This window comes from Lemur catta, chromosome 15 (genome assembly GCF_020740605.2).
Source record: "Lemur catta isolate mLemCat1 chromosome 15, mLemCat1.pri, whole genome shotgun sequence".
NCBI lineage: Eukaryota > Metazoa > Chordata > Mammalia > Primates > Lemuridae > Lemur > Lemur catta.
The window spans coordinates 20,046,372-20,070,541 of NC_059142.1; the positions used below are offsets into that span (position 1 = coordinate 20,046,372).

The 24,170-nt window shown below is 51.4% G+C and overlaps 1 protein-coding gene across 7 annotated transcripts in view; it reads right to left on the reverse strand.

The window, feature by feature from the left end:
* The window catches only part of KSR1 (kinase suppressor of ras 1), a 153,500-nt gene that overhangs the window by 72,724 nt on the left and 56,606 nt on the right, over positions 1-24,170 (reverse strand). For all 7 annotated transcript variants that reach the window (XR_006728799.1, XM_045525415.1, XM_045525413.1 and 4 more), the window contains exon 2: positions 414-554. Coding sequence is in view for 5 of the 7 variants with exons in the window: in XM_045525415.1 (XP_045381371.1) it covers positions 414-554 (141 nt within the window). In the remaining 2 variants the exon portion in view is untranslated. The remainder of the gene's footprint in view (positions 1-413; positions 555-24,170) is intronic.

A 24,170-nucleotide genomic window follows, 5' to 3' on the forward strand; every position in this document is an offset into this window, starting at 1 on the left:
AGCATTCTGTGCTTTAATTTCCCCCAGTATAAAATGGCAACAAGGATAGTAACTCCCTTCTAGGATTTTGTGAGAAGTGAGATTATCTGTACAAAGTGTTTAACACGGTGTCTGCCGCCCAGCCAATGCGTCCAGAAATGTTGGCTGCTGTCATCGTGATGCACAAATGAATGTCCAGCGTGATGGTCAGGCTGCCCTAGTTCATAAGGTACCGACTTATAGTGCCAGGGCACGTGCTGGGGCCACATTTACCCTGGGTCCCTCCTGGCAGCTGCTGCCCCTCACATCCCCTTCTCAAGAGCAGAGAGCATCACCCCTTACTCTCAGCCACGGTGGAGCTGGCCCACGGGTTTGTGTGGTCCCTCTGCGTGACCCCTCACACTCCACCCCTGCCCAAGCCCCAGCCCACGTACCTGCACCACCTCCGGCCTCACGTTGAAGGTGTACAGCCAGTCGCTGAAGCGGGGGTAGCTGTTGAGCTCCGAGGTCCTCTCGCTGGGAGCCACGCTCAGCTTGCACTGCCGCTGCTTGCAAATGTACCGGACCAGCTTCGCCTGCGGGAGTCCAGAAAAGAAAAGGCCGCATTCATTCATGGCCCAAGCACGTGGCAGCCCCCAGCAACCTACAGGGGAGCTCAGGCAGACACAAGCAATGTGAAGAGGACAGCAGCCTGCCGGCCCTGCTCTTGGCTGTTTGCATAAAACAGTGGGGCTGCCGCTGCCCCACCCTCAAGACCATGAGGTCAGATCAGAGAACTGAGTTAAACATAAAAAGGCCTTCCTGCTGGGGTGGGGTGGGGTGGCAGAGTCGGTAACTGATAATGTAGAAGACTTTGGACTTCGGGGTTTGGGGAGGACGGGTAACCTACCAAGGATGCGTCCAGCCTAGAAGCAGACTGCCTATGTTGGGGTCCAGTGGCTCAGTCACATCCTAGCTCTGGGACCCTGGACAACTTACTTAATTCCACACACCTCCCCCCACAGAAAAACCTCCATTTCCTCCTCCAGAAAATGAGGATAATAACAGAATCCGCCTCTCAGGGAAGGTGAGAAGAAATGACGCCCTCGGCACATGCCCGGCACACAGCGAGCACACAAAGTGTTGCTGTGACCGCTGGGCTGCAGCAGTACTGGTCAGGGTCCGTGACTTGGGTCCCCAAATAAGCTTTCAGGGATCCATGCCCTGAAATGCATGCAAATTTCAGACACATGAGTCTGTGTATTTTCCAAGGGAAGGGTGTCCAAAGCTTTCAAAAGACTCTTGAAAGGCTAAAGCTTTGAAGAAGGTAAGTTTAAACGAGGACAGGCAGACCTAGATCAGCCTGGCACTCTCTGTGACAAACACTGGGCTCTGACCTGACGCCCAGCAGTGGACTGAAGAAATGGGGGAGGAGGGGTACAAGGAGGGCGCAGCCAGGAGTGGTTGACAAACAAGGGAGACGCGTCCCATCTGGAGGCCAGGCCGAGCAGGCTGGACAGAGGGAAACGAGCACCCCACCGAGCACTCCACCGCACAGAGCCGGGGAGGCGCCGGGCTTGGCTGAGATCAAGTGACCCAGGGACCCAGGGAGAGCTTCCGAAATGTTGACGACTCTAGTGTCCTCCTGTGGGTGACTTCCAAGATTCCCGCAAAAGGCAAGCACTACCTGCAAGTCTCCTACAGGACCCTGCCATTTAGAGACACTTCCCAGGTCATGCTGCCCCTCACAGGTTTTGCAGTTACTGTTGTTAATTCATTCCTTTTCCTTCCATCTGTAAAAAGAGGTTGAGCATCCCAGGCCGGGCGCAGTGGCTCACGCCTGTAATCCTAGCACTCTGGGAGGCCAAGGCGCGTGGATCGTTTGAGCTCAGGAGTTCGAGACCAGCCTGAGCAAGAGCAAGACCCCCTCTCTACTAAAAATAGAAACAAAATAGCTGGACAACTAAAAATATATAGAAAAAATTAGCTGGGCATGGTGGCACATGCCTGTAGTCCCAGCTACTCGGGAGGCTGAGGCAGTAGGATCGCTTAAGCCCAGGAGTTTGAGGTTGCTGTGAGCTAGGCTGACGCCACAACACTCTAGCCCGGGGAACAAAGTGAGACTCTGTCTCCAAAAAAAAAAAAAAAAAAAAAAAAGAGGTTGAGCATCCCCAACCCAAAAATCCAAAATCTGAAATGCTCCAAAACCCCAAACTTTTTGAGCATCAGCATGATGCTGAAAGGAAATTATCACTGGAGCATTTTGGAGTTCGGATTTTGGATGCTCACCCATTAAGTAAAATGCAAATATTCCAAAATCCAAAAAAATCTGTCATCTAAAACACTTCGGGTCTCAAGTACTTCGATAAGGGATACTCAACCCTTAGTAAATCTCAGTATAAATAAATTTCAGTATATTTTTCTAAAGGCCAAGGATTCTTTTGTCAACAGAGTCACAATATTAAAAAATAATAATTTTAAATTTCAAATATCTAGAATGGCTCCAAATTTCCAATTAGAACAAGAGCTTATAACCATTTTCGGAGTATGGACTCCTCTGGCAGTCTGGGGAGGCTCATGATCTCTTTCTAAGAACAATGCTTTTAAACGCATAAAACAAAACACTTAGGATTACAATGGAAATCAGTTGTTATTTAAATACAGTTATCAAGATATTACTTAAAATTATGAGTGTAATAAAAGCACCCTTATTAAGTATTAAATGATATCTAGCAGTGGGTATAATAGCTACTATAACTTTGGAGCTGTGACAAGTGTAAACAGCTTTTTCAACAGCTCCAAGTGATGCTGTATGAAAATAGCTGTGATTCCTACTGGTGACCGAGCTGCAGGTGTTTGCCAAAATAACTGTACCTTGTTGCTTACAACCAAGTGGAACATGCTAAATTTCCATTAAGGTTAATGAAAATAAAGGTGCATTTTTTTCCATCCAAGTTTGTGGACCCCGAATTCTATCCACAGACCCCAAACAAAGAACCCCTGTGGCCAGAGGGATGTGAGCATGAAATGAAACCCACAATGACAACAAAACCACTGCTCCCACATCAGCGTTTCTGAAATTCCCCCCAGAAACTATTTAATTGTTTGGTCCCAGGTTCACCAAGAATCTGGCAGCCCCACATTCAGCCCACTCAGGGTCACTAGCCCTCTCATGTGACCCCAAACTCCGTAAATCCTGCTACCTTCAGGATACCCGGGCACTCAGTGGCAAGTGGGGACAATTGCTAGACAGGGAGCCCTGAGTCAGAATCAAAATAATTCCACTCACTTGCACAGTTCAGATGTTTGGGGAAACCATGCATTCCTGCCCCACACCCCCTCAGGCGTCCAGAGCAGACACTGCTGATCCAACACTCGCTGGGGCCAAAGAGTGACCATATGAGAAGTCTACTTGCTGTCCTATTAAGGGACCTAAGCCCCCAGGAGCATCATCAGGCACGAAGCTCACACCTGCGCATGTGCCCTACAGGTGTAAGTAGGCACTCAGTGCCCTGTCCTGGCTCACCCCACTGTGACCCTCCCTCCTGGTGAGATCAGGGGCTAATTCCCAAGTAAGGACCTCAATCTCCCCCCACCCATCTCCATTCCGCAGCCCCTGGCCCCACTCTGCCCTCCAGGCACACACCCGCTCACCAGCTATTCCTAAAATCCTTCCTGGAGCTTCTCGCCCAAGCCAAGCCAGAGTCCCCACCTCCCCTTCCAAGTGGACCACGTGTGACTCTATCACACCTGACCACAGTGGGCCTCGTACTAAAGTTAACAGCTTCTGCCTCTGTCTCCCCCAGTAGACCTGCACTCCCAGGGCACAGGCACAACACAGGCTTCCGAGTTGAACAGATCTGGGTTCAAACCCACCATTCTCTAGTTGTGTGGCCTAGAGGAAGTTAAATTAATTTTTCTGAGTCTTGGTTCACTCGTCTGTGAAACAGGAATGACGACACCAAGCTCACACTGAACTAGAGTATGCAGACCCCCCAGGACTAGGTCCGTGCCCCTATTATCATACATCAAGGCAGGGGCTGGGCCCGCCTCATTCACTACAGTCCCCACACACCTATTTCCGCACCTGCCACTTAACGAGTGCTGAGAAATGCCCAAGGAAGGAAGGAAACACAGGGGGCTTCTCCCTATGTTTCTCACAGCCAGTTCCTCCCTCCGTTCCAAACAGCTCTCAGACCACAGCTTTGATGGGCTGACCAGAGACAGGACTATAAATCAGGCAGCTGTGCAAACTCAAAACCACTCTTTTCCACATTAACTGAAGAGGCCGGGCTGCTGGCACCAACAGCAGCAGCAATAAAGACCGTCCGCCATTGGCACTGGCCTCCGGGGGCCACACTCCGGGAGTGATTAATAACATATCCGCTCTGCACAAGGCGTTGGCCAATGCAGGCCAACATCGGGACAGGCCAGCATCTGGGGCTTCTCCAGTTCAGCCCCCTCCCTGCCACCTGCTGCCCTTTTCAGTCTGAGGCCCCTGTTCCTCTGCCAGGTGGGCTCTTTGGGACTACTCTGCCTGCACAGATCAGCCCAGACACCCCTTCCTCCAGGAAGCCTTCCCCAAGCTCTCTGGCCCCTGCCCAGATCACATATCACAGCCCTGATTTTTTACTTGTCCATCTCAAAACTTTTGTTGAATGAGTGGACACACGAACACACGATACGTTGTTCCCAACAAGCACATGATGTTTATCAAATGGTAGCGGAAAACAAATGCCAGTTTGGCAAGTGATGAGGCAGGAGCCCGAACATCTCAAAAACCAGGGCAAGTTCCCCAGAAGAGGCGCGAGCAGTTTCTTTTTTTAAGGGTGTCAGAGGTGCCCACTAGATGGCCCAGACAGAGCGGGTCCCTGAGGAGGACTGGGCAGAACCTGAAGTGACTCCTCACTGCACCCCGGTAACAACCCACAAACCCGGCCGGCTGAGCCTAACGCACGGCACATTGTGACCCATCTGCCAGGGGTCTGGTGTCCTGGCAGCTGCTATCTCCCGGAGCTCGTGAAGAAGAAATGACACCTGCAGATTTGGGCTCTCTCATTCACAGGGGACAGAGGAGCCCGGCGTGTGGCAGTTGCCCATCAGTGACATAAAGCTGCTCTCGCTTTTTGGAAAGTTGGTCACAGTGACAGAAGCACCAAGGGGTGGCCCTGCCAGCCCAGCCCCGGGGGCTTACAAGGGACCTTTCGCTGGTAGTGTCATTTTCTCTTAACCACAAAACCACAAGATATAAATTTCCAGCACAGAAAAGCACCTGGGGTTCTAGGGATGGGAGCAGCACCAAGAGGGAAAGAGTCTCACGACGATGGCCACAGGAGAGGCCCCAGCCAGACTCACATCCCCCCAAGCCCCCAATATTCTTTCACTCCATGAGTGTGGGCCCCACCCTGACACAGAGCCTGGTTCACAGAAAGAGTAGAAGGGCATCAGGTCGGCCCATAAACAGTTGGTGGGTGCTACCAGACACACCATATACAGCAGGCACTCACTAAGTGTCCTGGGCTGAAAGACCTCGGCTCTGGTCCCAGGTCTGACATTTAAGATCAAAGATCTTGGAAAAATCATCCTCAGCTCAGCTTCAGTCCCACCACCTATAGGCGAGAGCCTCACTTTACACAGGCTGGGGCCAAGTGAGTTGCTGTATACAGAAAAGTGCCTGGAAAAGAGCAATACGGGTCCTCCGACACTACAGTTGGCTGCTCCAACTGTAAACAGAGGCAGGAAAGCTCAAGACGAAGACCCCAGCTCTCAAGACAGGCAGACCAGGCCCTAAAGCCCCTCAACACCACACTCCCTCCATGGGTGAACACAGCCATGGAATTTAAGCTGTAAGCCTCAGTTTTCCCACCCGTAAAATGGGGTCAATCTACCTCAAAAGGCTGTTGTAAAGACTTACATGAGAAAACATGAATATAAGATGTTCAGCAAAATGCCTGGAACAGGGCAGACCCTCATTCGGTGGTGGGGGGGCGCTGGAGTGGGTGGTGTTCCCATCCAGCAAAGTCCTCATGTTCTCTCCTATTACCTCCCTGGGCAGTAGGGAAGATGTGGGTGGGATCATGTCCGTATGAGGGATGGGACAAAAAAGAACCCTGAAATCAGTGCTGGTCTTTAGCACAATCCTGGTGGAACCCATGGATCAGGTACATTTCTTTTAAAGGCAAGAGGGCCAAGACCTGCACTCACCCGGTTGACTCCGGGGATCCCAACCCCTTCCTTTCCTTGGAGTGCTCTCGCCTCCACCCTCAGCAGAGGACAACAGGAGCAGAGTGGCCGGACTCGCGAAATGCCGCCTGCACCCCTAACCTGGCATCCTGAGCAACCTGTCATCTGCCACCCCAGCCACTCCAGGAGTGACTGACACAGACCTCCTGAATGGAGGCTGCCCCAAGCATCGCTTGCGTGGTGGCAAGGCTTGTCAGACTTCTCTGGGGAGCGTGCGCCTGGCCGAGCAGAAGCACATGCCACTGAAAACGAGAAACTTCCACAGGAAATGGACACAGCTCCTGGAACTACAGGAATCCCTGGGAACAGGGAGGCCTCACACATCTGCTCTGCAGGTCCGTCCTCATCATTTCTCCTCTATGCTGGGCCCCAACCTGCCTCCCCACAGCTGCCACCCATGGATCCTGGGTCCACCCTCCAGGGTCCGTCACGGCTGTCACAAGCTACCTGCCCACAGGTCAGGCTGACCTGGGACGGGGCTCCTCTGTGGCCACAGAACCAACCATCCCCTGGAGGCTGCCACAGTGGAGCTAGAGCAGTAGCCGCCCTGCCTCCAGAAGCGAGAGGACAACACTGGCCGAAATGGCAGTCTGAGCAGAAACCTCCCGCGGGCTTCCACGGCGTGCTGGACAGGGGCCAGCCATTGTGCCAGACTGGCCAGGCGGCTCAGTGGTGACGGCCAAACTGCCCACACCTCCTGTTTTCCGCCAGCACCTGTTCTGACTGCTCGCAGGCCATGCCTGCCATTTGTTAACTGTCCCATCCCCCAGTGGGTAGCTGGGTTTGGCAGACAGGCAGCTCCACCCTGGGCACCATCACGCATCAGCTGTGTGGCAGGAACTAGGTCACTTCATCTTAGTTTCCTCATCTGTAAAGTGGAGAAAATAATGCATGGCCCATAGCTCCACTGAGAACTCACCTCGGACTCATGTAGGCAGTGTTTATCCAAGTCCAGAACCCATAAAATACTTGCTAAATAGGACCCTGTTAGTATTGCTCCTGCTCAGCCTGCAAGAACAGCCTTGGTGAGGAGGAGCAGGAAGACTTTTGGGGGGTACCATTTGGATTATACCTCAGCCAGGCATTTTTACACCTTTGCAGAAAACATTTTTTTTTTTCAACTACAGAAAAGGTAAAATAGAAAACACCTCTTTCCAGACTACTGACTTCACAAACAAAGTCAGCTCCACCCTAAAACTGCAGGGCCTGAGATGGGGAGGTCCCTTCTGTGGGCAACTCCCAAGCCTGTGATCTGGGCTACGTAAGAGGCCAGGTGCCAAGATGTTTGCCACCCTAACCCTGATTCACATGTTTGCTGCCACGGGACCCTCGCAGTGGCCCAGGTCTTCGTGTCTCAAAAGCAAGACAGGAGGTTAAGTCTATGGGGACGGAGGTGACAAATGTTAACATGTAAATGAACAAATGAATCCCAGGCACAGAATGAGAGGGACACCAGACCCTCATGTAGAATAGCAGGTGCCCTCGCAGGCTCCCTCAGTTGCAGAAATCATGTCAATATGCAACTGTCAACCCAGTAGTGTTAATAACCTCTTCTATTTGTATAGGACCTCATCACCTTCTCTCCCTGGATTGCCAGTGACAATTCCAGGACACAGGAATTATAGTAGATCCCTGACAGCACAAAGACAACGTCCCAATCTTCACACAACTCCGAAGCTGGCAATGTCCCTGAAACATATCACTCCCCCTACCAAACAGTCATGTGTCACTGAAAACATTACAGACACTTCCAGACTTCGCATGGGAAGTACCATGGACTCAACACTGAGTAGAGAGAAAAACAAAGCTATGCCTACATGTGGGTGCTGAGCAGCCCGCTGGGCTCAGCCACTGGCCAGGGGCTGCCTGCCCGCCACCTTGCCTGCAGCAAGGCTTGCAATTCCTAGTCCGGCCTCAGCACGATGACAGGTTACTGCTCATCCTTTAGCGTCACTCACAAATAGTGAAACCACGTGTGTTAAACCCATGAGACTAAAAGGTGTATTTTATTAGTCCCATTTTACAAATGAGGAAACCAAGACACCAAGCTTTATATTAACAACTTTCTCGAATCCTGTGGTTAAAGAAGGGATTCCGACCTTGATCCAACACTCTGTCTCTAGGTGCCACACTACGTCCCAAAATAATGACCCCTGCAACCCACACCCTCAGCTCACCTAAGTGGTCCTGACTGGTGCAAGCAGGATGGCAGGGAGAAGGGTCTACTTCTTTTGGGACCCAAAGCCCCAAATCCAGCTATGTGAATAGAAGCTGCAGGCTTTCCCACACCCTCTAAATGTACCCAGCCACCCAATGGGCCAGCACCACCCTGATTTGCAGTAACCTAGCCTCTGGGGTTACCGCAGTAAACTACGCCCCATCCCTGGCTCCAAAATCAGCACTGAAATTAACCACCACCTGGCCACCCCTTCCAGGAAGATCCCAGCAAGCTTTGCAAAGTGAGGTGAAGCACCTGGCCAGCCCCTCCACTCATCCACCCCTTTCCTCTTGGCCTGTTTAGAACTCCTGCAGCAGATGGAGTTTGTGGACCAGCTTCCAGCTCACCAGTACCCCTAGGACTCTGATTCCTTCCTCCTCCAGGCAGCATCGTCCTCTTGCATGGATGCCTACAGCAGTCCTTGCCTGGGCCGAGTCCCTGTCTATGCCATCCCTAACTTCAGGAAGTCACCAAAGCCCTCGTGACTTACTCCGGCCTTCCCCTCAGTGGTTTCCTTCCCAACAACTACAGGCCTGTGCTGCCCAGACCTCAGGGATGGTCCCCATACATCTACCTCCTCCCCAAAGCTGGAGTGTGCTTCTGGGGACTTCCTGCCAACCCGGCCAGCTAAGCAGTCTGGCCTGGCTACCATGGCCAACGTGTTGCAAAATGATTTCTGAGAATGTAAGGAGGTCTTGACGCAGCTGACCGCTTCACTCACAGGCGCGGGCTGACCACAGCACCAGGCTCCAGGGGTGCCAGAGGCGGCCTTGGCTCGTAGCAAACACCGCCCAGACCTCAAGGAGGGGCGGGACATTCTCAGGCAAGGGGCAGAGTGAGAAAGTACACCAGGGAAAGTGGGGAGAGGAGAGGAGAAAGTACAAGTGACCCGAATCCTTGAGCTAGGCGTTTCGCAACAGCAATCCTTGCCCGGCTTGTCCCGTGCCCGCATTCTCCTGGGGAAGCTGCCAGACTTGTGCATTTGCGCAGAGACAACCTCCCCGCCAAGCCTCCCCCCAGCAATCCTGCCTTGACGTCAAACTCAGAGTCGGGGAACTTCAAACACAAACAAACAAATCTGCCCCAGACCACAAGTGGAGACGTTCCCAAGGAGGCCGGGGGTGAGAGCAGCCGCAGCTGGGAACTCAGGGCTTCCTGCCCTTCCCTCAGCTCCACCGGGGCTGCAAACTCCTGGGAGGTTCAACCCCGGGGCAAGACGAAACGAGATCACTCTTGGGCTTTGTCCGTGGGTATGAGTGACGCCGGGGGCTGGCGCGGCAGTGGGTGCAGGAGACCCTGCCCAGAAGCAGAGTCAGCTCCTCTGTGCAATCAGCACCCGCCTAGATAACATCACCTGTTCTGATCACCCTGACACCAAGCATGAGCAGTCAGAGAAGGCAGAGGCGATGTGGTTCAATGTGGGTTTAACCACGGAGCTTCCTGGGAAACGCGGAGCTGGAGCCGAGCCAGGGAGGACGGCCAAGGACACGAGTTTTCCCAGCAACACCTGAGGTCAGGAGACTCAGGACTGAAGAGGCAGGCATTTGCCGGATCCAAATAGCCCACGACAGCCCCCATCTGAGAAGCCAGGGTGCATCCAGTGAAAAACTGGGCTCTTCGGAAAGCAAACTCTACCCTGTCGAAATGTTGGCAAGTGCCTTTTGAGTTCTGCTTCCTGCCTCAGTTCAGTACTGTTATACAAACCCCCAATACCTCATGTGTTCTTAGTCCTTGGAGGCTGTAGGGCCAAATTGGACTCAATCATGAGAAAGACAGATGCCTGTTTTAACCCCTAACTCCCCTGGGCCTAAAGGAGAGAAGGACTTCCATCCACCATCCAGTCATTCAACAAACAGCCAAGAAATGTCCTTCCAATGCCAGGCACTGTGCTAGGCACTGAGGACGGGTCATAAGCAGCACAGTCCACAAGCTTAAGGAATTCACACAAGTGGGGACAACAGATGTGTCCAAAGCTGCGCCTGACAGAGGAAGGCAAAGAAGCAGACAGCAGGCTGCCCCCACCTCCCAGCGTCCACGACACCACAGCCCCAGTGCTCGGGATCTGCTGGGAGGCCCAGAGGAAAGCTGGCCCAGGTGTCAGAAACCACAGGTGTGGTGTTGCCCACACACCAGGTCCTTCGTCGACGCAGCCTGTGTCCCGGTGCAAACGTGTACTCCACATACCTGACTGAAGTTACCAGGCCCACAGGGCACAGCCATGGAGCTGGTTTGCCCCTCGACCCCTCAATTGCAACATAGAACCCTGCAGAATTCCTGACACTGCACCACTGGAAGGGACCTCAGTGTGAATTACCAAGCAGAGACCTAGGAAAACAAGACGGAACTCGTGCCTAATGGCAAAGGTGGATTTCTGCCAATGGGCCCACCCCCTTACCTGTCCTTAAGACCTGTTCGCCAGGAAGCCACTGGAAGGGAGGGATGGGGAAGGTGAGGCACTTAAAACATAGATGTATATGGCAGATTATGCTCACACCTGTAATCCTAGCACCCTGGGAGACACACACGAGAGGACTCCTTAAGCCCAGGAGTTTAAGACCAGCCTGAGCAAGAGTGAGACCCATCTCTACTAAAAACAGAAAAATTAGCCAGGTGTCGTGGTGTGTGCCTATAGTCCCAGCTAACTTGGGAGGCTGAGGCAGGAAGATCACTTGAGCCCAGGAGTTCCAAGTTACAGTGAAAATGTGACACTACTGCACCCCAGTCTGGGCGACAGAGCAAGACCCTGTCTCAAAACAAAAAACAAACAAACAAAAAAACCTCTGGTATATAAGCACCTGCTACAAGTAGGAGATTGTGCCCCATGCTGGAGAAATAAAAGGGCTTCCTTTCCAGGAACGTGACTCAGGCCATCACAGAAAAGGATGAAGGGGAGGGCAGTTGAGTCCCTGGACGCCAGGGGTCGACCCATGCAGCACAAACTCCCCTGGAAGGATGACCGGTGCCAGAGTCACCACTTCCTATGGAGCAGTGCACTAGGCACTGCTCAGCTCTAGCCGATATCCACTCCTGAGGTCTTCCTCACTCACAGAACCCAGTTTTGTTGGGGGTAGCACTGTGCCTGGTGATGAACTGGTCTGAGTCAGTGGTTCTCCACCCTGTCTTCACATTACAGCCCACGAGCCCCAGCCTCAGAGATTCCGACGTAACTGACCTGGGATGGGGTCCCAGCTTGGCTATCATCATGGCCCAGTCCCCACTTCAGCTTCCGTTGAGGCTGGCTACTGTGACAGTTCGGGCCAATGAGGCACCAGGACATGTCCGCTGGGAAACTGCTGGGAAAGCATGGGACAGACCCTGGGCCTGGCCACCACTGCTGTCTGCTTTGAAGATGACAAGCTGCACAGCCATCCTGTAACCATTAGAATGGCCAAGAGTTGCCCAGAGAACCAGAGAGACCATCCCTGTTCAGCTGCCAAACCAGCACACGAGTGTCACCAAACTCCACAGTTATCCTAGGACAAACATCATGGCCTATTAAGTCAAATTTTCTGTTACTTGCAACCAAAAGCAGTCCTTTCTAACATTTATTAAGCTCCCACTATTTCAAACTTCCTTCTAAGGCTAATGTTTCTAAGGCTAAGGCTTCCTGTTGGCTTCCAGAAAATCTACAAGAAAAACACCATACCCTTTCAATCTTCTTGGGACCACACGACAACCAAAACCATTCCTCCAAAAGTCCTTCAATTTCAAAGAGCAGTTAATTTTTTATGAAGTCCAATTTATCAATCTTTTTTTTTTGGCTTGTGCTTTTTACTTTCAATCCAAGAAATCCCTGCCAAGCCCACAGTCACAAAGATGTTCTCCTAGGTTCTAGAAGTTTTATAATTTTATCTTTCTTCTTTAGGTCTTTTTTGTTTAACTCCACTTTGACTTAATTACTGTATTCCAGGATAGTTTTAACCACAACCGTGTATTGTTTTATTGGGCATTCCTATGCACCAGGCACTGTGCTATATATTCTGTGTATATTATTATCTCCTCTAACACCCACATTAATCCTCTGACAGGCACTATTATTAATTTCATTTTACAGATGAGAAAACTGAGGCTTAGAGACATACATATACTTGAAAAAGGACCCTAGTGTACTATAGCCCACATGTAGTACCTTAGAGCACCTTCAAGTCCATGATATAGGACCTGGAGCACAACGGGACATTTACCCCGACTGAAGAGGTTGAGAGATGTGGAATCCTTGCTGTTTTACCCTGAGGTATTTGATGCTTGGGAACACAACCCCCAACTGCACTCTTGCTCTTAGGAAAATACAGGACGACCCGATTTCCAGGAGTACACGCAGTGGGGGTGAAGCAGGGTACACAGGGTCTTGCATTTGCTAGAGAAAAAGAATGGCTGGCACAGCCCTTGCTCCTGGCAGTGGGTGGTGGGAGCTGTTCTTCCCCACTGGGCAGCCGCAGCATCGTCGGAGTCTGTGCTACAGGCGTGGACCCCCACGGTGGATTGAAGATGGCCACGGAGTATTTCACACTCCTCCCATCTCCAGGTCTATTTCCTCTCCCCCTGACTCTGGGTTGTCTGTGGCTGGGTCCAACAGAGCCCTGACTACTCTGACGGAGAGACCTTGTGGAGTGGCCCTGAGCCTGCCCTGATGGGAAGGGACGGCCAGCTGGGCCAAGCCCTCCAGCTGTCCCTACCCAGGGCCAGGTGTATGAGCAGCACCTTCTCAGGCCCCCCAGATCAGGACACTGGTGCCACGTGGAGCACGCAACCAGGTGCCATGACAGAGCCGTACGCACATACTGCGGGATCTCAAGGAAGCTGGGCCCAACGCTGCAGGGTGGAGGGGCTGGGGTCCTGAGAAGGCATCAGAGAGGAGGTAATCCCTTGAATGAGTTCAACAGGCTGGGCTGGGGCGCAGGGCCATGGCACACAGGCAGGGTAAGGGGCAGGGAAGGCAGTCCAGGCACAGCACAACCAAAGCCCAGAATCATAAAATAACTTTTTTGTTTTTAAAGAGGATAGCAAGTAGCTAGGGACTAGAGGGGATGGAGAGGGGTGGGAGAGCAGAGTCAGCCAGAGCCCAGGAACAGCTCAGGCAGGTTCCAGAAAGTTACAGAATGTCCCAGAAGGCCACTCAGGCATCTGCACTCAATCTTGCAGGCGTGGGGAGGGAAGCAAAGGAAGAAACGTGATGGATTTGCATTTCTGTATGGTCATCATTCTGGAAACCATGTGGAGGACAGATTGAAGTGGGTGTGGAGAAACAGAGACAGGAAAATCAATTAAGAAGCCGCTGCAATTCAGCAAATGACGAGAACAAAAGGAAATTTAGTTAGTGGCATTGTGGGTGGAAAGGAAGGAGCAGATTCTAGAGATGTTTTATTAGTGTTTTTACTATAGGGACAAGACTTCCCTTCTGGCTTGTCCGGGGCATTTTTGGCATTCCAGCATACCTTCAGCAGAAGGCTGAAGCCGCGTTCCTCTAAGCAAATGGGCTGACCGAGCAGAGCCCTGCTGGTTTTCTGATTTATTAGAGCTTGGTACTCCTTGGGGAAGGGAGGCCTCCTACCTGTTGGAGGCCTTTGGCTGAATGTCCCACCTGGCAGTGGTACCTGCAGGCAGCTCTCAGCCCAGCCATCCCTCCACTCAGAGCACTGCACCTGCCAGCTGCCCAGGCAGAAGGGAACCCTGCACCTGCCAACAGCAAAAGCTGCAGCTACAACAGCTCCATCTCCAGCTCATCCCCACAGCCCTGGAGCTGGGTCAGACAGAAAGCAACTGGGGAGAGGCAGTGTTTGCCAGAGAGGCCAGACCCCACAGGGCCTTCTCCTGCCAGTCTGGGACGCCGGCGCTGTCCGCCCGCTCCGACCCATACCCAGTGCAGGAAGCATCGCACCCCATAAAGGAGAGTGGGCCTGTGCGTTCCTGGCAAGACGGGGAGGGAGCAATCTCCCCACCTCAATGGGAGAGATCACAGGCTTAGTCAGACCCAAGTTCAGATCTCACCCCTAACTCCTACCAAGCTAAGGCACTGCAGGCAACTGACGGAATGTCTGAGCCTTTATTTTCTCTTTTGTAAATGAGGGGGGAAGGATCAGCCTCAAAAGATCACTGTGAAGACAAAATGATACATCTAGCAGCCTGCCTGCTGTGGGCACCCAGCAAATATTCCTTCCTGTCTCCCTTCTCTGCGGCCTTAATCGTGGGAAGGCCGTTCCTTTGCCAGCTGACAGGGAAGCCAGGATGGGTGACTGGGGCAGACCTCAAAAGGCAAGTGTCCAGATGAAGGATCTCAATTATCGATCCGTCCCTGTGTCTGCAGGCTCCCTGTGGAACAGAGTCAGACACCAGCTAATGGACACAAACAGCTGCAGCCAGGGCAGACTGGCACCCACACCCCCTTGCACTTCATTCTGACGCCCAGCCACCAAGCTGAAATTCCGACAAGACCAAAATGACCCACTAGTGACATGACCGTCCATTCTTGCTGGGAAGCACTTTGAGAAAGCAGCATCTCATTTGATCCTCCCCGAGAACCTGTTAGTACTCTCTCCATCTCCGGTTTCGAGAGATGGGGAACCAAGGCTCAGAGCGCGGTGACATGGCCAGGTCCACGCGCCAGTACTACGTTGTGGCTCCAGCTTCGCGTGCACTGTTCGCCTCCACAAAGGACAGCATGATTTTAGGCTGACAGATTAAAACCAAGCACTCCTGAAACACTGAGTCCTACCCAAGGTCACTCCCTGCTGTTACCCCAGAGACCCCTCAGACACTTCTTAGGGAAGGCAGGCTGGGGGACAGCTTGACGAGGGTATCCACGACTTGTCATAAAGGATCTATGAAGGCCATTCAATCAGCCATAGCCTTCTCCACTGGACAATCATCAGAGCTCTCTTCCTAGAGGCCATTCTGTCTGGGCAGAGGAAGGTAAGGGAATATGGGGTTTAGGGGACACAGAAAAAAATAAAAAGACCTAAAATCCAAGAATGAAATTGCAGCAGGGCTGAGGTGACCTCAGCTCTGGGAGACAGAAAGAGAGTGAGACCACCCTCTCTAACAAGCAATGGACAAGAGACAACAGGCCCTGTGCCCCTTGGTGGCCACAGCTGTAGCTGGGCTCACATCACCTGCACCACCACCGCTGGGAATGCGAGAGGGCTCGGATGGCAGGATATCCCAGGAAGGCCAGCCAGGGCGGTCGAGGGAGGGATGGCCGGGGGCTGGGTCCTAGAGTCCAGCAGACCCAGGTTCAAACCTTTACTTAGATTAAGTTACTCAACCTCTGTCTGCCTCAGTTTCCTTATCTGTAAAATGGGGGAAGGGGGACATGTCAAGTGCTTAGCACAAGGCCCGCTAGACCTCATTGTCAGCCATGCTATCATGAAAATTCCAGTCTCCCGTTATCTTTGAAAGCAGTTGGAGTCTGACTTGTTCACTGCGTTAAGACTCTCAAGCACGTTCCTGAATGAATCCATTTACGTGGCACGTCCCAAGCTACTCTTGTGTGTCCTTGGAAAGGAGCAAATGTGGACGAGGCCAGGCACAGCTGGAACACGCTCACCCTGAAGGACAGATTTCCTGGCCCTTGCTTTATTCCCAGGAGGTCAAGAATGGGTCACGCCCAAGCCAGACTGCGCAACAACTGTGCAACAGGAACCCCTGAACGGGGACTGAGCACGGGAGAGAGGGAAGGCAGGACGGCCACCGAGAGGAACGCAGCCTGGGGAGGCAAAACGGGGAGCCACGACAGGGGCCGTTCCCCAGGCCTGGAGCAAGGGTGACACGGCCCAAAAAGACAGACTGACGTGCACATGCACACACAGGAGCGTCCATGCACACGCCTGCCACCCTGCACAAGCTCCGGCTAGAGACAGGACCCATTTCAAAATAAAGAGAGGCCGTGGGCTGCCAACCTCCCAAGAAATCAACTGACCACACTTTTTGAAGAAATCAGAAGGTAACAGCTAACACTAACAAGGTGCTTATCACCCACCAGGCATTGCTTTAAGTGCTTTGCGTACACAGTTGGCCCTCCTTATCTGCGGGTTCTGCATCTGTGAATTCAAACAAATGCAGATCAAAAATATTTGAAAAAAAATGTATGGTTGCACCTGTACTGAACATGCACAGACTTTTTTTCCTTATTATACTATATTGTTTAGGGAATAATCACTATTACATAGCATTTACATTGTATTAGGTATTATAGGTAATTAGAGATGATTTAAAGTATACAGGAGGATAGGCATAGGTTATATGCAAATACTATACCATTTTATATAAGGGACTTGAGCATTGCAGATTTTGGGACCCAAGGGGGACCCTGGAACCGACCCCCGACGGACACCAAGGAATGACTATACTAACTCACTTGATCCTCACAATACTACTGTAAGTGAGACCCTACCATAACCATCCCCATTTCACAGAAGAGTAAACTGAGGTCAAGGAGCAGTCCCGAGTCATGTGGATGGGAAGGGGCAGAGTGAGGGTGTGAGCCCAGGCAGTTCGGCTGCTGAGTCCGGCTCCTAACCAGGCTGCATGAGCTCCCTGAACGACTGAGATGTCCGGAACCTACTGTGCATCAGGCCAGTGCTGGGCATCTTGGGAAGAGCATCCTCAATTATAAATGAGGACCCAGAGGGTCAGGGGGCCATCCCCAACATCCCCCAGCTGGTACATGCCAGAGCCAACTTACACTCAGGAGTGCTGCGTGCAACCCCTCCAGGTTCCAGGTGCTGGGTTTGACCTTATGGGAGGCCACCCTGCCCCATGGCCATGGATGGTCTGAGGCAGGCCTTTCCCACTGTGCCCACCAGCACCCATGCAGACAGACACATCACTGACCCAGAGCACACAAACCTGAGCCAAGGGCTCCTCTGCCACCTGACCAGGAGGCCAGAACCTTCCAGAAGGTCTGTAGGACCAGCAGAACCTGGGAGAGAATCCACCAGCCTCAACGCCCTTCCTTGGCACACAGTCCTCTCCTCCTCAGAGTCTGTAAGCCATAACCTCAATGTGAGTCCTACCTGTTAGCAGAAAGAACCAGAGCAAGGGCCTATTGCTGGTTCTCCAATCGCAAGAGCTCTGTGTACAGCCTTCTGATGTAACAGCTCGAAGCAGGGAGATATGCACACACACTCTTGCATAAGACCCGATTTCACTCACACGCAGACCTCAAGGCCAGCGAGCAAGCTCTGCCGGCCGGGGCACAGCAGACAGCGTGGTCCAGTGGAGCGGCCCGTCCCTCAGGCTGCGCTCCGCCACGCACAACAGCGCATTCCCAGGGAGGCCGGCTCTCTCTCGGCCTGCTCCCAGGTGACCCAGATACTCCAATTAACCCTCCAAGTGGAGCACAGCTCACCTGTGCTGAGAAAAACTAGGTGAACCCTAAAGGGCTCTGCACCGCCTCTCCTCTGGCCTTTGCGGTCGGTCCCAACCAAGGACCACAGAAAGCAGCAGGGCTATTGGCAGGACTGGGTCCATGTTGAGATATCTCAAATATCTTTCAATTACAAAATCCTAGAATGTTCTAAGGTGTAAAGGGCCTTCAAGATCATTTCACACAAACAGAATAACCAATGTTGAGGAAAGTGAGGCCCAGGGAAGGACAGTGACTTGGTAACAGCCACACAGAAAGTTAGATGGCAGTGCGGGGACAGACCCCCAGTCTCCTGGCTCCCATCCACCAGTGCTCTCTCCACCACACTGCATGGCCGAGGGCCTGGCTCCAGCCTGCTGTGTGAGCGAGTGGCTTAGCTGGTCCACTGGTTCCCTATTTTTATTTAGCAAACAGGGACTATTTTAAGAAGTACATAAATGCTAACTCATTTCGTCTGGGGAGGTAGGTGTTCTGACTATGCCCACGTGGGGATGGAAGTCAGACGCAGAGATAAAGTAACTGTCGGTGGTGGGAGGTGGACCCAGGCAGTGTTACTCCACAGTCCAAGCCTGAGCCTTGGGGCGGCTTTTGTCACCACAGCCCTTCTGGGGAGCCGCGCCTGTGCACTGACAATGGCATGCCCCACGCAGCTCCTTGGGGAAGCAGGGTGAAGACACCTCCAGGGCGGCTCTTGTCTCAGCAGCCCCCATAGGAGGGATTTTCCCCCCGACACTCGCCCATAGAACATAGGAACCAGATCCAGGCAGAAAACGGACCCACGTGTTCACTAGAAGCCTGTCCAGGGACCTGGAGCGTGTGACTGAGCCACCCCACTCTCTGCTTACCGTCGGGGCAGACGTTTGCGAGGCACGAGGTCTGTGGCCCCTCCAAGGCATGCCCCCCCCACTGCCCACCTGCACCCTCTGCAGCCCCAGGCCTGCGAGGGTAGGAGGGGGCGGCTGGCCTGCAGCGCCAAGTCCCTGGACCCTGCAGGGCACAATGCTGCAGTCCTGTGTGTGGCCTCCTCGGGGCTCGAGAACTTGAGTTTTCTTCCTGAAAAAGGAAGCCATTTCTCAATATGTTGCTACACATGAATACTGAGAAACACAAACTAAGAGGCACATGGTGCACCAGCCCCAAAGGGAGGAAGATGAGGGGGGCAGGGCCGGTGTGGGTCGGTGTGCCTAGGGGTACCGCCAAAGAAACAAGGACACACCACACACACACTCGTCCACCCTGGCACTGTTGACAAGAGGGACAACAGTGGAAGCAACCCTAAGACCCAACAATAGACGCTCCACTAAGTAGGTTACAGTAAAACCACTCAATAAGTTATTACAAAGCCACCGAACAAGTTTACAAAAACATGAGAAGTTTTTTGTGTTATTCTCTTGACAGGCAGAACAAACAAACAAACAAACAAAAAACCCTGCATGATGGATGGCTACAGCTACGTAGGAAAAAAACTCAGATTTCTGCATAGAAAATGCAACAGAAAGAAAATAGCAGAAATGTCAACTGCTAGCCAGCTGACCTGAGTGGGAAGGCTATAGGTAACCATTTTCTTCCTTCCACTCTTCTGTGTTTGCCGAACGTTCTGTAATTACCATGTACTGGCTTTCTAAGTCTTTTAATGATAATAATATTTTAAGCTGTCGAACGAGGAAAAGGGAGGGTGCTGGTGCTTCTCTTCTGGCAAGGGGAGAGGAGTCTGGGAGCCGGCAATGCCCGGCTGGCTGTGCTGGCCACGCCACCTACCCTGGTGGGGCTTTAGGTGGAGCAGAACCTCATTGATACAAAAGGGAAAGAAGAGGAAAGGATGAGAGCAATTTCATAAGATGGCATGGGACTCACTTGGCTCAAATGCATGGGTCTTGTTTGTTTGCTTTTTTAAGAATTATGTGTGTCCATGTATCCATCCATTCAAGAGTGTCAGGCCGGGCGCGGTGGCTCATGCCTGTAATCCTAGCACTCTGGGAGGCCAAGACGGGAGGATCGCTCGAGGTCAGGAGTTCAAGACCAGCCTGAGCAAGAGTGAGACCCCCCATCTCTACTAAAAATAGAAAGAAATTAGCTGGATAACTAAAAATATATATACAAAAAATTAGCCAGGCATGGTGGCACATGCCTATAGTCCCAGCTACTTGGGAGGCTGAGGCAGTAGGGTTGCTTGAGCCCAGGAGTTTGAGGTTGCTGTGAGCTAGGCTGATGCCATGGCACTATAGCCTGGGCAACAGAGCAAGACTCTGTAAAAAAAAAAAAAAAAAGAGTGTCAAGTACCTACTAGTTACCCCTGCAGATAATACAAAAACGAAAAAGACCCATTTCCCACCCTAAAGACCTTAGATCTAGTAGGGGCCAAAGGGTTTTAAGACATACGCTGCAGTGAGAATTCAGAAGTGAAAGTTACAACTTTCAGCTTCAGAGCAAAGATGGGTATCAGAAAAGGGTTCATAAAAAAGGTGGGCTTGGAACTGGGCCTTGAAGAACGAGTGAGAGTCCATAAGGAGGTCAACCTGGCCAAGGAAACCGCTCTCCCTAACAGTCAGGAAGGAAATACAAAATGGAAACAAATGGACAAAGGCTTTTGGTGACACTGGCAAAGGGACTCCACGTGGTCCCCACGCAGGCGGCGGTGGGAGTGTGGAGTGGCACCGCCTCCCTGGAGGGTAGCCAGGAAACATGACACTGTGGCAAGAGCCTCACAGCCAGACTCCACTTCTAGGAATTTATCCTAAAGTCACAAGTAAGTGTAAGCATAAGGCCATTCACGGAAGTGTAACCTAAAATAGCCAATCATGGGGAAGTAGGTAACTACATTCTGGTGTGTCAATGATCAAAAACTCTCAGGCAACTAAAAAAAATAATAAAAATCCCGTTTTAAAAGAATATTTAATGACGTGGGGCAAAGCCCATGATATTCTAGCAAGTTAACAACTCAAGATAAGAAAACCATGTTTAAGGTACAATCCCCATTTATCTTTTTGTTTTGATTTTTTTAAACATTATTTTTCTTTTCTCAACTTTGAGGTCAATTTCTATTTTATAGCAAAATAAATATATCAAAATGTAAACACTGGAAAGAGAATTCTTATGTGGTGCTTTTACTTTTTTGTATTTTCTACCAAGTATGTGTGTCGTTTTTATAATCCTAAAGGGTTATTCAAACTGAAAGAGAAGGAGTTCAGCAGGAGGAGGAGAGGGCATCCTAGGCTTAAAAAATAGCAGAAGCCAGAAGTGAAGAAGCAAAGGTCTGTCCCAGGGAGGGAAAGGGCTGAACGTCACTGTTAGACAGAGCTGGGCTCGAGTCCTGGACCCACTATTTCCCAGCTGTGTGACCTTTAACGAACGACTGCACCACTCTTGAGCTTCAGTTTCCTCCAAAGACTCAGTGCATTAACTTGTACAGAACGCCTACCTGACACACTGGCCAGGGACCCCCGTCAGCTCTCTCAGGAGTTAATGAAGTCAGAGCCCTTTCTACTGACTAGTAAAAGAAAATCCATCCTGGATGCACCCAGGTGATGTAAGAACGTTCATTTGCAAGATACACCATTGATGTAATAACAGCATTCTGGGAAAACAAAAAAGCCCTGCATTAAAGACATTGTACATGCATCCCAATTTCAGAAATATCAAACTATGAACTACATCTATCCTAAAATCAAGGAACTATGGAAATTTATCTCTTCTAAAGACAGTGATGACTAGGATGAAGCATTTGGTCAAAGCCCAAGACATTAATGTTGTCCTCATGCTTCTTACATAGTCTCACTTGTGCCCCAACAAAGAAATGGACAAGAAGTTGGGTTGCAGGTCCTCAGCAGACCTTATGCGGCAGGGGTAAGGCTCCGCCTCCCATGGAAACAGTTCTGGATTGGAGAATGCTGCTGTCATTCTCCCTGGAGCCCACCTACATTTCTCCAGTCTGACATTTAGAGAGAAGATTTAGGCAAACGTCCACACGGCAAGCCTTGCTAGCCTAGCTGGGGGTGTTCTTGGCCCTAGCCACCCCATCCTTTTTCAGATGAAGAGAGCCCCAGGAACACCAAGGCTGGCTGTCTTAAGAGCAAGTAGCTGCACCCTGGAAAAGCTTAAGGTTTAGAAAGAACCCTCTGGAAAGAAATGCAAACTCAGTGACCAAACCATAAGCGATTAAGAGCGGCACGCACTTATTCAACATGAAACTCATCAAGACAAGCCTTCAGAGAAGGGGACCCAGGAGGCTCAGCTCACTTCCCCCCTACATGGAGTCAGCAGCTACTCCTTACTTTGTTTCTTACCATGTGCCAGGCACCGTTCCAAGCACTTACATGTGGTAACTCATTTATCCTCCCAAAAGAAGAAACTGATGCCCAGAGAAGTGACTTGCCCAAAGGCAGAGCCAGAACTAGCCCATACAGCGCCTTTGTGCAGATTCGAAGAGTGCATCCCTTACTCTGCATAGACACAGCACAGCCCCACACAGGGCACATTCCTGGCAATAGGGGCAGTCTAGATCTCAGCAACCTTTTACCCCCTTGAACAGTGCACAACCTGCTTGACTGTACACAGCACGGCCCAAGATCACATAGCTAGTAGAAGGCAGAGCTGCGATTTGAACCCAGCCTACCTGGCTGGCAAGTCTGCTCCCCAGGAACAAGCAGGTACAGTTTCATATTTTCATATTGAATAAATGGTCTGCAAATTAATTAATACAAGACAAGGTACACGGAAGCGCTGATTTGGGTGACTGAGAGTACCAGTTTTGTGTGTCTACAATGATCATGTTTTCAGTAATGTGGGAAAAATGCTCTGACATTTACAACTTCATGGACCAAAGGTTTTTTTTCTTTTTTACCATTTCTAACAGGAATATTTCTAAAATGTGCCCCACCCTTCTCTGCCATTTAGGACAGAGTACACCAAATATAATTTAACCTTGTTGAACTCCACACCACTGCCCCGGCCCTGATGCCCTACCGCCCCTTGCCTCTCCCTGACACCCAGCCTGTAGCCTCCCAATCCTGGGTAACTTCTTTTTCTCTCCTTTAATTGCTACTGGAGAAAACCGAACATGCAGGTGGGTTGGGGCCATTCAAAGTTCTGGGTTTTAATCTTCCTCGGGCTCAGTGGCTCTTTGACTTGCTCCTACCTACTTCCTTGCTTGTCCCCAACTCCTGGGGTGGCAGTCTCACCAGCTCCGTGCTCTACAAACCCCTCTGCAGAGACAGTGGAGGCCCGGCCCGAACTCCCTCGACCTGTCTTTCCTCCTCCCCTCCCGTCCTCCTCCCCGCCCACCTCCTCCCTTCTGAAGGGGTGGGAAGAGTGGGGTCTAGTCTAGATGTCCTTCAGCCTCTAAACCCACATTCAGGTCTTTCTGGTCTGAAGAAACACTTTCTCTCCAGCTCCACCCACCTTTTCCCTTTAAGCCCAAAGGTCTTGAAACATTCTCAGCTGTCAATGTTACTCCTTCATTGGTCTTGGTCTCTCCACTCCACCAAAACTGCTCTTGCAGAAGCCCCCAGAGTCAGTGCACTCACGCCTACCCTCATCCTGCTTACTCACTGGGGCATCTGGCACAGGTGGTCTCTCCCGCTCCCAGACATGCCCACCTCTAGCTTCCCAGTTCTCCCCCTACCTCTCTGCCTGCCTGCTCAGCAGCCTCCTCCAGGACCCAGCATACGTACTTATGCCTTCTATTTTGAAAACTCGGCCAGGCTTGGTGGCTCACATCTATAATCCTACCCCTCTGGGAGGCCGAGGCAGGAGGATTGCTTGAGCTCAGGAGTTCGAGACCAGCCTGAGCAAGAGCAAGAGCCCATCTCTACCAAAAATAGAAAAAAATAGCCCGGTGTGGTAGCGTGTGCCTGAAGTCCCAGCTACTCAGGAGGCTGTGGCAGGAGGATCACTTGAGCCCAAGAGTTGGAAGTTGCAGTGAGCTATGATGATGCCACTGCACTCTAGTCAGGGTGACAGAGCAAGACTCTGTCTCAAAAAAAACCAACCAAACAACAACAACCAAAAAAAAATGAACTCTGAGCCCCAAGCCCTCTCTTGAGCTCCAGACCCATCTACCCACTGCCAAACAGATGGCCTGCCTGCATGGCCCAGACCTGAGGTACTGGTATTTGAACCTCATTTTAACTCATATTCCATCCAAACTATCCCCTCTTGCATTTCTTGTCTTGGTCAATAACCCTGACGTTCACTATGTGGAAGCCACTGGCTGTTTATTTGACAATTTTCCCCATTAGATTGTAGGCAACTTAATGGCAGGAAGATGTCTCTCATTTTCTGAATGAGATAATTCAGACCTACAACGATGGTATCTTTCCTATCTAGGATTTTATGCTTTGGCTGCACTGTTTTGTTGGGTTTTGTTTTTGTTTTTTTGATTGCTCTGTT